The sequence below is a fragment of the Heptranchias perlo genome, chromosome 19 (assembly GCF_035084215.1).
Source record: "Heptranchias perlo isolate sHepPer1 chromosome 19, sHepPer1.hap1, whole genome shotgun sequence".
Taxonomy (NCBI): Eukaryota; Metazoa; Chordata; class Chondrichthyes; order Hexanchiformes; family Hexanchidae; genus Heptranchias; species Heptranchias perlo.
Window position 1 is genome coordinate 24,995,529 of NC_090343.1, and position 18,033 is coordinate 25,013,561.

Consider the following 18,033-nt stretch of genomic DNA (forward strand, 5'->3'; position numbering starts at 1 on the left):
ACCTCAGTGGTGGGGAAGTGTTTAGAAACAATAACCCAGGACAAAATTAATAGTGACTTGGACAAGTGTAGATTAATTAAGGAAAGCCAGCACGGATTTGTTAAAGGCAAATCGTGATTAACTAATTTGATTGAGTTTTTTGATGAGGTAACAGAGAGGATTGATGTGGTGTATATGGACTTTCAAAAGGCGTTTGATGAAGCGCCAATAATAGGTTTGTCAGCAAAATTGAAGCCTGTGGATATGAAATTGGCTAAGTGACAGGGAACAGTAGTGGTGAACGGTTGTTTTTTTGGACTGGAGGAAGGTCTACAGTGGTGTTCCCCAGGAGTCTGTACTAGGACCACTGCTATTTTTGATATATATTAATGACTTGGGTGTACAGGGCACAATTTCAAAATTTGCAGATGAGACCAAACTTGGAAGTGTAGTAAACAGTGAGGAGGATAGTAATAGACTTCGAGGCCATAGACAGGCTGGTGGAATGAACGGACTCATGGCAGATGAAATTTAACGCAGAGAAGTGCGAAGTGATACATTTTGGCAGGAAGAATGAGGAGAGGCAATATAATCTAGAGGGTGCAGGAACAGGGCAACCTGGGGGTATATGTGCACAAATCTTTGAAAGTGCCAGGACAGGTGGAGAAAGCGGTTTAAAAAAGCATACGTGATTCTGGGCTTTATAAATAGAGGCATAGAGTTAAAAATAAAAGCAAGGCTATTATGTTGAACCTCTTATAAAACACTGGTTCGGCCACAGCTGGAGTATTGTGTCCAATTCTGGATGTGAAGTCCTTAGAGAGGGTGCAGAAAAGATTTATTAGAGTGGTTCCAGGGATGTGGGATTTCGGTTACGTGGATAGACTGGAGAAGCTGGAGTTGCTTTCCTCGAGCAGAGAAGGTTGAAAGGAGATTTGATAGAAGTGTTCAAAATCATGAAGGGTTTAGATAAAGTAAATAAAGAGAAACACTTCCCATAGGCAGAAGGGTCGAGAACCAGAGGACACAGATTTAAGATGATTGGCAAAAGAACCAAAGGCGACATGAGGAAAAACTTCTTTACGCAGCGAGTAGTTATGATCTGGAATGCACTGCCTGAAAGGTGGAAGCAGATTCAATCATGGCTTTCAAAAAGGAATTGGATAAATATTTGAAGAAATAAAAAATTGCAGGGCTACGGGGAAAGAGCGGGGGAATGGGACTAACTGGATTATTCTCATGAAGAACTGGCATCGGCTCGATGGGCCGAATGGCCTCCTTCTGTGTTAGAATCATAGAATGGTTACAATGTTATTTACATTTTTCAGTGGGGTCAGGGATCACTTCATGAAAAATCATAGACAGTGAACCGATAATTCTCCAATAAGCCACTCGTTGCATGTGAGACCCCACTGTGGGAAGAAAGGAGATGAAAAAATTATCTTATCATTGAACGCAAGTGGAGCAATGATAAAACCAGCCTCGCTTCAACTAAAAATAATAAATGACTTAACTATCAGACATTTCAGAACAGAAAATATGTCATCCAGGGTCACTTGTGTCTCATTACTCAGTGTCAGCATCTTCTAGGTCCTTTAGAAATGCAATATATTTCTTTGAGATTGTTTGCATTGGCAATGCACAGATTTCACATCTATTGACTGAGTTTCCATGAGGTTCTCACGATCTTGTGCTGTAGCTTTGGTGGGATATTGGTGAAATCCCTGGAGAAATGGCGTGAATAGCCATTTTTAGCAATTTATGTTGTCTCTCTGGGTGTTCCACCAATGTCCTGTCAGATAACCCCTGTGGAAATTCCAGGCAATTGGTTTTTCACAATTAATGTCCAGTTAGGGGGCATATTTCACTGGAGATGCTTTTCTAGCAGCCATCAGACTTGTGACAACAGTACTAACTATTTAAAATGCTGCTTCCTGTTATTACATTTATTATAACTTGGTAGATTGCTGGTGGTTTTGCTCACAGGTAACCTAAGCACCAATTTTAATCTAACCTGCCTGGTGGGAACAGAGCAGGTTCGGGTTGGATGCCCATTTTACACTCTATCCGATTTTAATCTCCGTTGGGCAGGTTAGGTTAGGAACTTAGGAACAGGACTAGGCCATTCAGCCCCTCGTGCCTGCTCTGCCATTTGATAAGATCATGGCTGATCTGTGATCTAACTCCATATACCTGCCTTTGGCCCATATCCCTGAATACCTTTGGTTGCCAAAAAACTATCTATCTCAGATTTAAATTTAGCAATTGAGCTAGTATCAATTGCCGTTTGCGGAAGAGAGTTCCAAACTTCTACCACACTTTGTGTAGAAATGTTTACTAATCTCGCTCCTGAAAGGTCTGGCTCTAATTTTTAGACTGTGCCCCCTACTCCTAGAATCCCCAACCAGCAGAAATAGTTTCTCTCTATCCACCCTATCTGTTCCCCTTAATATCTTTTAAACTTCGATCAGATCATCCCTTTACCTTCAAAACTCCAGAGAATACAACCCCAATTTGTGTAATCTCTCCTCGTAACTTAACCCTTGAAGTCCGGGTATTATTCTAGTAAACCTACGCTGCACTCCCTCCAAGGCCAATATGTCCTTCCGAAGGTGCGGTGCCCAGAACTGCTCACAGTACTCCAGGTGCGGTCTAACCAGGGTTCTGTATTGCTGCAGCATAACTTCTGCCCCCTTGTACTCTCGTCCTCTAGATATAAAGGCCAGCATTCCATTAGCTTTATTGCTTATTTTCTGCACCTGTTCACGAGACTTCAATGATCTATGTACCTTTACCCCTAAGTCCCTTTGGACATCCACTGTTTAACTTTTTACCATTTAGAAAGTAACTTGTTCTATCCTTTTTTGATCCAAAGTGGATGACCTCACATTTGTCTACATTGAATTCCATTTGCCACAGTTTTGCCCATTCACCTAATCTATCAATATCGCTTTGTAATTTTATGTTTTCATCTACACTGCTTACAATGCCACCAATCTTTGTGTCATCGACAAACTTAGATATGAGACTTTCTATGCCTTCATCTAAGTCGTTAATAAATATTGTGAATAATTGAGGCCCCAAGACAGATCCCTGCGGGACTCCACTAGTCACATCCTGCCAATGTGAGTACCTACCCATTATCCCTACTCTCTGTCGCCTTTCGCTCAGCCAACTTCTTAACCAAGTCTGTACTTTTCCCTCGATTCCATGGGCTTCTATCTTAGCTAACAGTCTCTTATGTGGGACCTTATCAAATGCCTTCTGGAAATCCATATAAATAACATCCATTGACATTCCCCTGTCCACTACTTTAGTCGCCACTTCCAAAAATTCGATCAGGTTTGTAAGGCACGTCCTACCTTTCACAAATCCATGCTGGCTCTCTCTGATTAACTGAAAATTCTCGAGGTGTTCAGTCACCCTATCCTTAATTATAGACTCCAGCATTTTTTCCCACAACAGATGTTAGGCTAACTGGTCTATAATTCCCCAGTTTCCCCCTCTCGCCTTTCTTAAAAAGCGGAGTGACGTGCAATTTTCCACTCCAGAGGGACAGTTCCTGAATCTAGAGAACTTTGAAAGATTATAGTTAGGGCATCTGCAATGTGCTCACCCACTTCCTTTTAAAACCATGGGATGGAAACCATCTGGTCCTGGGGATTTGTCACTCTTTAGTGCTATTATTTTCTTCATTACTGTTGCTTTACTTATTAATTTTATCGAGTCCCTGATTCAATATTAGTTTTCTTGGGATTTCCGGCATGCTATCCTCTTTTTCTACTGTAAATACTGAAGCAAAGTAATCGTTCAACATGTCCGCCATTTCCCCATTGTCAATGACAATATCCCCACTTTCAGTTTTTAAGGGGCCAACAATGCTCCTGACCACCCTCTTTTTCGTAATGTAACTATAAAAGTTCTTCGTATTGGTTTTGATATCCCTTGCAAGTTTCTTTTCATACAGTCTTTTTGTAGCTCTTACTATCTGTTTTGTGACCCTTTGTTGATCTTTGTATCTTTCCCATTCTCCAGGATCTGTGCTATGTATTGCCTTTTTGTATGCCCTTTCCTTATGCTTTATACTGTCCCTTACCTCTTTAGTTGTCCATGGCTGGTTTTTTTGGCAAGTAGTGTTCTTGCCCCTCAGGGGTATAAACCAATTCTGTATCATGTTAAATGTTTCTTTAAACATTTCCCACTGATCATCAGTCGTTTTACCCATTAACAGATTTGCCCATTTTACTGTGGACAGTCTCTGTCTCATCCCATTGAAGTCGGCCTTACCCAAGTCTAGAATCTTGGCAGCTGACTCACTTTTTTTCCCTTTCAAACACTACATTGAACTCGATCATGTTCTGATCGCTATTGGATAGATGTTCACGTTCAGTTAAGCCGTTAACTAAGTCTGGTTCATTACTCATTACTAAATCTAGTATGGCTTGCCCCCTTGTTGCCTCTAGGACATACTGCTGTCGAAAACTATCCCGAACACACTCAAGAAATTCACTACCTTTCTGACAGTTGCTAGTCTGCTTTTCCTAATCTATGTGGAGGTTAAAGTCCCCCATTCAGACCACTATGCCTTTCTTACACGCTTATCTAATCTCTGCATTTATACAATCTAGCACTTCAGAGCTGCTGCCAATTCCCACTATAGTCTTAGATCCTTTCCTATTTCTCAATTCAACCCATAAGGTCTCTGGCTGCTTACCTCTCGTTATATCCTCCTTTATCATTGAAGTGATTTCATCTCTAATCATTAAGGCTACTCCTCCCCTCTTCCATTTTCCCTGTCTCTCCTGTAGACCTTATAACCCGGTATATTTAGTTCCCAATCCTGACCATCCTGCAGCCATGACTCAGTAATAGCTATCATGTCATACCCTCCAATTTGAATTTGAACCTGTAATTCATTTAGTTAATTCCTTATACTTCATGCATTTGTATATAGAACTCTTAGTTGGGCCACACACCCTAGCCTGACCTTCAGCTTTGATGCTGGGTTAATCGCCTTACACCTTCTAGTTTTCACTTTATCTGTAGTGTCTAAAGTACGCTTTCTTTCTGCTGCTCTACCCTTTTCCCTTTCCCTTTCACTTGTTCTTGAACAACTGTTTGTACTATTTGTATTGTAAATTTCCCCTGGGTCTTTCCCTCTCTTGCTGCTCTCAACTTTACTCCCTTCTGACTCCCCGCTCAGGTTCCCATCCCCCTGCCACTCTAGTTTAAACCTTCCCCAACAGCACTAGCAAACACCTCCGCGAGGACATTTGTCCCGGTCCTGCTCGGGTGTAACCCGTCCCGCTTGTACAGGTCCCACCTTCCCCAGAACCGGTCCCAATGTCCCAGGAATCTAAATCCCTTCCTCCTACACCATCCCTGCAGCCACGCATTCAACCGGTCTATTTTCCTGTTCCTATACTCACTAGCACGTGGCACTGGTAGTAATCCTGAGATCACTACCTTTGAAGTCCTGCTTTTTAATTTAGCTCTTAATTCCTTAAATTCACCTTGCAGGACCTCATCCCTTTTTTTTAACCTATGTCGTTGGTACCGATATGGACCACGACTACTGGCTGTTCACCCTCCCCCTCCAGAATGTCCTGCAGCCGCTCCGCAATATCCTTGACCCTAGCACCAGGGAGGCAACATACCATCCTGGAGTCATGTTTGCGGCCACAGAAACGCCTATCTGTTCCCCTTACAATTGAATCCCGTATCACTATAGCCCTGGCACTCTTCTTCCTCCCCTCCTGTGCAGCTGAGCCACCCGTGGTGCCACAAACTTGGCTCTTGTTGCTTTCCCCTGATAAACCATCTCCCCCAACAGTATCCAAAGCGGTATATCTGTTTGAGAGGGAGACGGCCCCAGGGGACTCCTGCTCTACCTGCCTAGTCCTTTTACTCTGCCTGGCGGTCACCCATTTCCTTTCTGTCTGTGTAATCTTTACCTGCTGTGTGACCACCTCACTGAATGTGCTATCCACGATAGTCTCAGCATCACGGATGCTCCACAGCGAATTCACCCGCAGCTCCAGCTCCGAAATGCGGTTAGCCAGTAGCTGCAGCTGGACACACTTCCTGCACACATGGTCGCCAGGGACACTGGTAGTGTCCATGACTTCCCACATAGTGCAGGAGGAGCATATCACGGGTGCGAGTTGTGCTGCCATGACTTGCCTTAGATTTACCCTGCGTTCACCTCTCAGACTCTCCTCCCACTCTTGGTTTCTCCTTTTATACTGTGCTCACCTCTCGGACTCTCCTGCCTCACCGTCGAACAGTAGTTTTCTCTTGTTGCAGGTCTGCTGCTGCTTTTATTCCCCACTCTCAGTCTTCTGTCGTTCAGGTCCGCCGCCGCTCTGCGGAAAAAGTTAGGCAAAGCAGCACCTCCTTCCCCCACTTCACCGAACTCCCAAACTCGCAGCTGCTTCACTCTGTCCTGCCGCACTCTGTGCTGTTGCACTAGCAGGCCCTTTATTTCTACAGTTAAAATCGGGGTTCTAATGCCTGGAGTGAAGTTTTTTTTAATATTTACCGTGGTCCTGTGGCAATCTAACTGCAGAAGTGTTATAATTATTGCTAATACAGCCAATTTACTAAAGCAATAAATTACATAACTGGCATGAGATAAAAATATTACAGACCTCATAGGTGCAGGAACAGGGCAACCTGGGGGTATATGTGTACAAATCTTTGAAGGTGGCAGGACAGGTGGAGAAAGCAGTTTAAAAAAACATGTGATCCTAGGCTTTATAAAATAGTATTTGTGATACTATTTACCTGCCACTTTACAAAATTTGTTCACAATGACAGTAATTTTACCTAAATAAAAAGAAACAAAAGCTGCAAATGGTGGAAATCTGAAATTGAAATAGAAAATGATGGAAAATGATGGATAATCAGCAGCTGTTAGTGGGAAAACTCCGATTAATGTTTGAGCATGGATCCTTCATTCGAATTGGGAACTGGAATAAAAGTAAGCTCTTAGTAGGGTTGAAACAAGAGGGGGAAGAGAGTAACAACAGATATTCATATAGCTTTGCAGCCCTGGTGCCAATCAGGAAGCCCCACGCAGCAGCAGAGTGGTGATATGGTAAGACAGACGGGAGTTAGTGTGGAGCATAGCAACAGGCACCCTGAAGCAATGTTTGGATTTTGTTGTTTTGATTGCTCCGGAAGGGTGCTTGAATACAGGAGCAAGATAATAACCACAAGCTGCATTCTTCACAATTTCGCAAGCAGAGATTTATGCAGCTAGCTGAGAAGGAACATCAATTTACAACCCTCTAGGAGGAAGAGGCGGAGTCCCACATAGGGACAGCCGATGTGCAGGCAGGCAGAGTGGAGCAGAAACTCCGACTGCCATCTATTTTCTGTTAAAGGAAAAGTTTTTATCATTATGCAGTTTGTCAATGAAAGCACAAATATTATAACCCCGTGAAGACGACACATTCCATCTATTGAATTGTCTGCTTCTGCCACAAACTATCACTGAGAGCCTTTCAACCTGGTGCCTCATTCTGCAATAAATATTGTTTAAAGCCGCTTGGCGGAAATCTAGCGGACAGGCAGTTCAAATCGCTCAAGTGAGCGGGATACGCAAATGAGTTGCCCACCAGGCCAACGCAGCGCGGGAGTGGATTGGGGGCAGAAGAGGTCCGAAAAGGTAAGTTGCACTTATTTTTTTATTTCCTTGTGGGGCCAGGAAAAGGCCCCACAAGGAAATCATAGGCACATTTCCGACCCCCACCTGTCCATGCCTACAAAACCTCTGGCGCCTGCCCACGCCTGGAGGTGTGTTCTCAGGTCAACTCAAACCTTGCAATGATCATATTGACCCCCCGAATAAATGGGCTTATTTATGAGTTTTTAAATAAAAACCTCTTTGGGTCTGTACCCTATTGATGGGTGCAGGTCAACATTATAAAGTCAGGTCCTGACTGAGGCTCAGGAACGGGAAATCCCGGTTTAGGAATTCTCCAACCTTGGTCTCACCCCTTGCCTGTCATTTCTCCTGTAAGTCCCCAGAAGGAGATCCCGACCTTTACAAAGCAGACAGAAAACTCCCTGAAACATCTGAGACCCAGCACAACTGGGTCTCTTGTCATTTTCCTGGGGGTTCCGCCGGTCTTCTGCCAGAGATACGGCAGGAGGCGGGGGGAACCCCCCGAGGAATTTCCGGGCCAATCGTTACAATTGCCTTTCCTGTCTTAATGATGATTTCGTTTTTGGTTAGACGTAATACAAACATGGATAGTTACAATATTTTGATTACTAGAAATTTAGTTTTCCTTATACAGCGGCTTCAAAAAAATGAGACAGAGATTGCAAAATGATAATTGGGAACGCTCACACCAAACCTGAAAGAATTTCTGCTCTTTGTAATTTCACTTTCGTGAGGAAGGTTGTACAAGATTTTTGGCGCATGAGAGACGCATTTATTCACACCGGAAGATAAACTATTTACAATAAATGATGACAGCATGGGGAAAATAGGTTTTTATGATTCCTGAGATTGAGCCAACACGGGCAGAGTTTTAATTGACCTTTGGGGTTTTGTGAGTATTATAAAGAAGTCGATTATTTTATGTTTAAATATTTGAATTTGACTGACCTAGAGTTCTGAGTAGTTTACTCTGTATGTGTGTTAGTTTGTTACTATCAGCTGTATATCAATAATACCTGCCTCACTGAGCAGTGTGTAAGGGTTGTTGGGCTATAAATTGGGCCATGTAGCATTGTTAACCAAAGATATTAAGGGATATGGGGCTAAGGCGGGTATATGGAGTTAGGTCACAGATCAACCATGATCTCTTTAAACAGCGGAACAGGCTCAAGGGGCTAAATGGCCTACTCGTTCCTATAATAAAGTTTCAATACTCTACTGGGAGTGGGCTGGTTAGCTGATAGGCAACAGCAAAAGCACTGGCAGAGTAGCAGGGGTCTGACAGGAATGCTGTCATTCTGAGAGAGGGCAGTAGGTTCATGTTCCATGGAGCCACTGCCACTTGCTGCCTCCTGTTATGCGCCACCTTCTCCTGCAAGAAAGCGGGACGTGTGTTGGTGACTGTCCTGCAAAATGTTTGGGTGATGTGCCTGTCATGGTTGAATAGCTGCCAATGTGTGTGATCTGTGAGTTGTGGGTGTGCGGCTTGCAACAGTGTTAATGTGTGAGGGTGAGCGAAAGCATCTGATTGGAAGAGCTTGTTGGTAGGTGGGCGATAGGGGCTGTAGTGCGTGGAACAGCGGATGTGGCTAGTGGTGCATTTGGTAGAAGATGCCACTGACAGTTGACCTCACTCACCTTGACCACTCGTGTCAAAGCATTGAACTTATACCTGCACTATATCCATGTTCGTGGTGCTACGCGCCTGGCATTGACTTTGTCCCCTATTGTCTCCCACTGCCTCTTCAGCATATGTCTGGAGAGCCTCTTTCCCCCCTGTGGATGTAGGATGTCCTTCATTCTGTCCACCTCTTGCACCAAGGCCTCTAGTGCATCAGCAGAGAACCTTGGTGCATGCTCTCTTGCAGGCCTGGTACAAACTCAGATTGGTGAGGTCTGACGTGCCGATTGGAGGATGTGGGATTTAGTAGTGCGCAACCATCATTCAATGTTTTAGCATAATTCATGATGTGGAGATGCCGGTGATGGACTGGGGTGGACAAATGTAAGGAATCTTACAACACCAGGTTATAGTCCAACAAATTTATTTTAAAATCACAAGCTTTCAGAGATTATCCCCTTCGTCAGATGAATGAGTGAAAAGGTTCTCAAATCGCATATCTTATACTAGGCTGGGACAGCATCACACCAATCAAAAGGTGTCGTCGTTATTCAAACAGGCCAGTCACGGAGAACAGCACGTCCCAGTACACTGGATATACATTGTGTCAATTACACAGACAGGCAGAAAGAAACCCAAAATGGCAGAGAGAGAGAGAATATTAAAAAACATAAGTTTTTTCCCTTTTTTGCTGGTGGGGTTACGTGTAGCGTGACATGAACCCAAGATCCCGGTTGAGGCCGTCCTCATGGGTGCGGAACTTGGCTATCAACTTCTGCTCGACGATTTTGCGTTGTCGTGTGTCTCGAAGGCCGCCTTGGAGAATGCTTACCCGAAGATTGGTGGCTGAATGTCCTTGACTGCTAAAGTATTCCCTGACTGGGAGGGAACCCTCCTGTCTAGCGATTGTTGCGCGGTGTCCGTTCATCCGTTGTCGCAGTGTCTGCATGGTCTCGCCAATGTACCATGCTCCGGGGCATCCTTTCCTGCAACGTATGAGGTAGACAACGTTGGCCGAGTCACAGGAGTATGAACCATGTACCTGGTGGGTGGTGTCCTCTCGTGTGATGGTGGTATCCGTGTCGATGATCTGGCATGTCTTGCAGAGGTTGCCGTGGCAGGGTTGTGTGGTGTCGTGGACGCTGTTCTCCTGAAAACTGGGTAACTTGCTGCGAACGATGGTCTGTTTGAGGTTGGGTGGCTGTTTAAAGGCGAGTAGTGGAGGCGTGGGGATGGCCTTAGCGAGGTGTTCGTCGTCATCGATGACATGTTGAAGGCTGCGGAGAACATGGTGTAGTTTCTCCGCTCCAGGGAAGTACTGGACGATGAAGGGTACTCTGTTGGTTGCGTCCCGTGTTTGTCTTCTGAGGAGGTCACCAGGTACATGGTTCATACTCCTGTGACTCGGCCAACGTTGTCTACCTCATACGTTGCAGGAAAGGATGCCCCGGAGCATGGTACATTGGCGAGACCATGCAGACACTGCGACAACGGATGAACGGACACCGCGCCACAATCACCAGACAGGAGTGTTCCTTCCCAGTCGGGGAACACTTTAGCAGTCAAGGACATTCAGCCACCGATCTTCGGGTAAGCGTTCTCCAAGGCGGCCTTCGAGACACACGACAATGCAAAATCGTCGAGCAGAAGTTGATAGCCAAGTTCCGCACCCATGAGGACGGCCTCAACCGGGATCTTGGGTTCATGTCACGCTACACGTAACCCCACCAGCAAAAAAGGGAAAAAAATTATGTTTTTTAATATTCTCTCTCTCTCTCTCTGCCATTTTGGGTTTCTTTCTGCCTGTCGGTGTAATTGACACAATGTATATCCAGTGTACTGGGACGTGCTGTTCTCCGTGACTGGCCTGTTTGAATAACAACGACACCTTTTGATTGGTGTGATGCTGTCCCAGCCTAGTATAAGATATGCGATTTGAGAACCTTTTCACTCATTCATCTGACGAAGGGGATAATCTCCGAAAGCTTGTGATTTTAAAATAAATTTGTTGGACTATAACCTGGTGTTGTAAGATTCCTTACATTGAACATAATTCAACAGTTTGTAAACATAGGGACGGGATCTGCATCTGTGTTTTACGTGTACGATATCTGATCTCCGTTGAAACTCCGTGCGGACCCATATCTTATATTTTGCAATTAAGAGGTGCAGGCGGCCTTTGAGTGGTGCTAGCTACTCGCCCGATATTGGGGGGCCCCCTGCTGGTGAGCAGCTATTCAACAGCGCAGCTAAGCCTGGCTGTCGCAGATAGCAGGTGAATGACCAGGCAGCATGAATGTTACGTGCTGCCTGCAAATCGACGACTGGGCATGAGTTAATTGCGCACCGCGACCCCCGCCCCTGTTTCGGGGGTTATCTAATTTGACCCCTGTTATCTTTTTGTGTGTTACCTATTGGAGATGTAGCTTGTGCATGTTAGTTTCATTGACATGTGTATGGGAGCGAATTTTATCTGGCTACTTCCCCGTTCACACTGAAAATTTAGGGGCCGTAGGCAGACAGAAATATTTAATAAATCTTCCATCCATTGGCTGCCTACGGTCCACCTTTCTCAATTTTTGAGCGGGCCTCGAAGTGGACAGCCAGCACTCGCCTGAAACAGGTGGGAGCCTTATTTCAGTATTTAAATGGAAGTCTTACATTGGTTGCAGGATCCCAATGCCATTTTCGTGTACCAAATGGGCAGAACGAGCGCCATGTACACTCCACCCGTTGGTACTAGTCATTGAACGGTCTAACTAACGGTCCTTAAAAGACTAGCCAACCTACTTAAAGAAGAAAAGGAGGAGGACCTGTTGTTTAACTAATGTTGCTGAGCGGCTTTGGTTGCTTACTATGCATTGAAGTAACAAGCATTTTGAGCTTGACAAATATAAACATTTGTGACGTATTTGTTATATTTAATGTAAGATGTTTGACCTGTTCCCCCTGCCCCCACAAAAATCTTGTGGCCTGCTGTCAGCCAGTACACGTGCCCCGCCCGTAACTGTTTACTTCGGAAGAGTCTCTGGATATCCCGACCTGCGTTGTCTGTGCTTCAGCACCCGTAGCACGCTGGCATTATGGATATGAGGTCCAATCATGAAAATTGGTCAGGCCTTGTACCGATTCCATCGGGTGAGTTGTGGGCTTGCACTGCCCGCCTCCTGCCTGATGGAATCAGTCTGCCGAAAATCATCCCTGTGTCTGTGTACGGGATGGGCTCACGTGCCACAAATTTAAACAACAGTACCCTGTGTAATTCTGTACTCTTATCTCATTCACTGTTGTTAACAAATGTAGTAACTGTTAATTTTGTTCAGTTTAATATTAAATAAATATTACTAAACAAATATTGTTTCCTGGATCCTAGGAATTAGGATTGTTGAAATCCTATTTTTCCTAACTGAGTATTAAACAGTGATATAGTCATCCAAACAGAACTATTTATCTTCTGTTTTTACTTTAATATAAGTTTAAATAATAAAATCTTAAAATTAAATGATCCTGATGCCTTTACCAACTCTTTCATTGGTGGTGAAATCTGAACAGATTTTTACAGGTCTGGGGCTGCATCTTAGATAAACTACAGAGACTTTAGTTAAATATGAGTTGACTCTAGGGAGATATCCAAAGGAGCAGGTTATATCTGGTTTGCAAGGAATGTGACACAACCTCTGCGATGTAGAAAGGAGCATTTTCATTTAAAAAAAAGGGGAGGGGTCCAGAAAATGGGAAGGTGCCACATTATCTCAATTTAGAAATTCAGCAACCCAGTTATAAAACACTGTGGTTTTGCACAGTGCTCCTTAGAATGACAAAGTCACAAGGCAAGTCAAACCTGTTGCTGTTTGGATTACCAGCCTTTAGAATTAAGCCAATTCTTACACGCAGATTAAAAAGATCCTGCACAGAACTCATTAAGTATCACTACAGAAGCAGTGGAAAAAAACATCTTTTGTGGGACAGAGATGCAGTGGCACACTTTGTTCTTCTTTGCAGCTATTCTGTTAGTTATACTCTACCTTACACGGAGGAGGAGAAGGTAAGATGAATAACTTCAAATATTTTTTTCTTTTTTTTTAGTAGAAGCAGAGAAGCAAATGAATGCTTGTTTTGGAACTTAAATTTCAGGGGACTTTAAATATCCTTTCTCATATTTTAGTCTAGGTAAACCCACTGATATTTTTGTATTTTGGTTCTCCAGTTTAAAAAATAATTAATTAGTTACAATTACTGTGAAAACGAGTAGAATGTTAAAAGGCGATGCAAAGATGTAGCAATTGAAAAAAGATTTATAATATGTTATTGCAAGTTTTCGTGATAAGTTAATTAAATGTGTATATATAATGTATATAATTATGAGTTATTACATGTCAATAAGTTTAAGGTGGTGTCTTTCTTTCAAGATTAAACCTGTCAACAATTTATGGGACTCTGACCTGGCAATAAGCACAGTGAGGAGAGGTATTCCTGCAGTACGTTATAGTCACTTAGCTCTGGTTGAAATAAGCATAATTTGATCTACTTGAAATTATAAATTTATAAATGCCTGTATTACTTCATAAAGGAAAACAAAACCTCCTGAGTAATGCATTGCTTTTCTTGATTCCATGGAAGGTTCCTTGTTTTTAGTTTTTACTAATATTCTCCAAGAAACTACCAGTCTCTGAATCATGCTCCTTAGTTTTTCTTTACTGATTTTTATCCGAAAACTGATAGACTCACCAACCTGTGATTGGGTATAAAACCTGCCGCTGCTTAATGGGACAGTGGTTGCACTGGATGGCAGCTAGGTTGAAGAAACAAGCAATGCAATTCAGGTGTAAACAGTGGAAATTTTGGGATAACAGCTTTGGCTGTCATTACTCTGTAATTTTCATACATGCATCACTTTGGAGGTCAGCAGCCAAGTCTACTGGAATTTAGTGTATATTTTAGAAGAGGTGTTAATCCTGATCTATCTGATTTACACCCAAATTCCAGTCCTGTACACCACCACTTTTGCACGAAAAGAAAAACTCATAATTTTGGGTGCGTAAAGGTGGAAAAGATTTTACGGAGTCTTTTCATAACATTACATTTTCAAAGAGAAGCCTTAAGGTTAGAAATTACAGTTGGAGATGTTATCGTACAAATGCTATGAAAGTTCCTGAAAATTTCTTTGGGGAAAAGGTCATTCAGGCTTATTTTTAAAAATATAACAAACAAGGGAAAAGAAGACAATTGCGATGAAAAGCACATCTGCTGCAAGAATATCAGATAACGTTGAAAATACTATAAAATAGTTAAAAGGAATCAAAGAATTAACTGAAAGGTCAGGGTGCTCAAGTCATCTGCAGGTGAGGCTTTTGACTAGCACTAGTCCATTCATTTCTGCGCAAGGTGTGTCTGCAGATTAAACTGAAGTACTTTGTTTTAATTTTTGATGCAGTTATCTCCATTTTCTCTCCTTTGCTCTCAGGAGGGTGGATGGATGGGTACACATGGAGCTTTTCCTTCAATGAAACTGGAACTTTTGCCGGTTTTCCAATTGGAGTCCACTTCAGATTTCTCCATTTTAAAAAAAAAAGCAGCCCTTTTATTACCACACCAACCAGTAAAGATTTTTTTTACATTTCTCTCCCTTGAAAGGTCATTTCATCATTGGAGCAGAACTCTGGCGGTGTGAATTCATAGTGATCTTTATTTTTGTTTTAAACTCTATCTGATAGTTTGCTGCTGGGTCAAGGCTCTCTTCCTCGCTTAGTGCTGTGCATTACAGACTTCTGGTGCAAAAGCAGCTGGATACTCACTAGCAACAGCACATTTAAATAATTGGCACTTATTGCTGAGCTAGGTTTGGCCGATTTTGGGGAGGGGGCGGGTGGTTGAACTCGTAAGATTTGACTGATTTGGCAGGAAATGGACCGAGTTGGGAACTGGGGACTGTCAACATAGCTAGTACGAAGGTCGAGCTGGGAACCACACAGACTTTCAGGCCAAACCTGGAGGCCAAAGACAAGTGACAGAGGTTCCTAGGAGTGAAATGGAAGCGGTCCTCCAAAGCTGCGTTGGTGGACCTCAAGGTGATCAGGAGGGGGTGGGGGTTATGACCCCACCCACTAGCTCTGCCACTGATTGTGCTGACATAGGAAGATAGTTGCAGTCTCTTTTGCTGCTGTCTCCTACCAGCCATAAACCCTACCAATGACAAACCCTACCAATGACAAACCTGACCCGCAGTAAACCCTACCGTAGTAAATTCTACTAGTTGTAAATCCTACTGCTGTAGATCGTAATAGTGGTAAGCTGTACCTGCCTAAATCTTACTGGAGGTGAATCCTACCAGCCTAAACCTTGCTAGCTGTAAACCCTACCAATGGTAAACCCCATCAATGATAAATCATACCAACGATAAACCCTATCAGCGATTTAAACCCTACCGTTGCTCTATTGTAAACCTTATCAGCGATAAACACTACCAGCCATAAGCTCTACCAGCTGTAAATCTTACTAGATGCCAAAAGGACAATTTCTTCACTATTTACTTCAGCAGTGATTAGTATCACCATCATTAGGGGAAGCTCTATGACTTAAAATGGGATAGTTTGCACAGGAATGAATAGAAATGCTTTGGCCCTTTGGAATTTTATTAAACAAAGGAGGTTATCACATACATTGCAAAGTTTCTGATGTATGGATTTATATAATTTAACATTGTAAGACATTATGATGGTCAAAGAGTGAAGAGATATTGAGCCTGATTTTCAACTAACGGCTGCCTGTTTTGCACTGGAAAAATGGGCGTTAGGTCTCTGAATTTTGGATGGGAATCTTGCTCAACCGATGTCTGCTGGAAGTATGCCCACCAGTGCAGTTTAGTCATCCAGAGCACCCGCCTGAAACCAGCAGATGCCTAATGCATCTATGTAAACAAGGGTCTTGCATCTGATTCAGGACGCTACTGCCATTTTCAATGTCCTCAGCTCTGGATTCGCCCTGTCTAAAACCCACCCACATACCCTGGGTAGAAACAGTCGAGAGGGATGTTATGGCAGTGCTATTTAAAGAAAATAATTACACGCAAATGCAGGGCACTGTTCCCAGCCAGTACATTGAGTGAGCGGCAGATATTTCCACACTCTTAAAATATTTACGTAAGTTCTTAAACTTGTAAAATGTCTAGAGGCCCCAACATGAACCCCTCACCATTTTGTAAACCTGGCTTGACGTCACAATAATATTCCAAGTGGTGTGAGATGTTTTCCCACACTGGCCCAGAAATTCGTTGGCATTACCACTTAAGCATCCAAAATGACGGGCAGTGCCGCACGCACATTCCACACCAGAATTGTGCAGCGCAGGACGTTGGCAAAGGCTCCAGTATAGGCGTCCAGGACGCTGGCCGATTGAGTTCAGGCTAACCAGATTCACATGCAGCCTAACCAGTGGTCCTTTAAAGGGACCGCTGGAGGCCGCCACCAAACAGGTAAATTTTGTAAAAACGACTTACCTGAATGTGGAACCGGGAGGAGCAGGAGTGCTCCTTTTAGCTCCACAACAGTCCCAAAGACCGTTGCCAGCTCCATCCACGTGACTCCCTACCAGAGCGGCCCAAAATTGATGCCCACTTCGCCAGGAAGCTGCTTGGGGACGCGCAGCAGGTGTCTGCAGCTCAGCAGTCTAATTTAAATGAGACCCAAGGTTCAATTTCAATCGGGCCTAACAGTTGTGGTGCAGGCAAGCTGGCGCGATCCAATTTCTCCGCCAGTGTTTCTCACTGCTTCTCAGTAAAGTGAGGTAATAGCATCACTCCTGAATTTTACAATACATAGAATGTAAAACACAGAAACAGGCATTTCAGCCCAACAGGTCCATGCCGGTGTTTATGCTCCACACAAGCCTCCGCCCACTCCTCTTCTAACCCCATCAACATATCCTTCTGTTCCTTTTTCCCTCATGTGTTTATCTAGCTTCCCCTTAAATGCATCTATGCTAGTCACCTCATCTACTCCTTGTGATAGCGAGTTCCACATTCTAACCACCTCTCTGAGTAAAGAAGATTCTCCTGAATTCCCCATTGGATTTATTAGTGACTATCTTATATTTTTGGCCCCTAGTTTTGGTCTTCCCTGCAAGTGGAAACATCTTCTCCACGTCTACCCTATCAAACCCTTTCATAATCTTAAAGACCTCTATCAGGTCATCCCTCAGTCTTCTCTTTTCTAGAGAAAAGAGCCCCAACCTGCTTAACCTTTCCTGATGGGTATAACCTGTCAGTTCACTTCATCCTAGTAAATCTTTTTTGCATCTTCTCCAGTGCCTTTATATCCTTTTTTTAATATGGAGACCAGAACTGTTCACATTACTCTAAGTGTGGTTTAACCAAGGTTCTATACAAGTTTAACATAACTTCTCTGCTTTTCAATTCTATCCCTCTAGAAATCCCCAGATCCCTCTGCTCCTCTACCCCATTTAGACTCTTATTATCCAAGCAGTATGTGGCCCCCTTATTCTTCCTACCAAAATGTAATACCTCACATTTATCTTTAATTGATATTCATTTGCCAATTACACTCCCATTCTGCAAGTTTATTAATATCTTCCTGTATTTTGTCGCAGTCCTCCTCAGTATTAACTATACCCCCCAATTTGGTGTCATCTGCAAATTTTGAAATTGTACTTCCGATTCACGAGTCCAAATCACTTATGTAAATAGTGAACAGGTGGTCCTGGCACTGATCCCTGTGGAACACCACTTCCCACCTTTTGCCAGGTT

At 43.4% G+C, this 18,033-nt stretch overlaps 1 protein-coding gene across 4 annotated transcripts in view; it reads left to right on the top strand.

Annotated features, from left to right (window-relative positions):
- The first annotated feature begins 7,258 nt into the window (after window positions 1–7,258).
- ptgis (prostaglandin I2 (prostacyclin) synthase) overlaps window positions 7,259–18,033 on the top strand; it is a 71,279-nt gene continuing 60,504 nt past the window's right edge. For 2 of the 4 annotated variants that reach the window (XM_068000519.1, XM_068000520.1), the window contains exon 1: window positions 13,073–13,317. In XM_068000519.1, coding sequence (XP_067856620.1) covers window positions 13,244–13,317 — 74 coding nt within the window. In that variant the 5' untranslated portion in view covers window positions 13,073–13,243. Of the gene's footprint in view, window positions 7,652–8,460; window positions 8,544–13,072; window positions 13,318–18,033 lie in introns of those variants that run through there. The other 2 variants (XM_068000521.1, XM_068000522.1) reach the window with 2 other exon arrangements.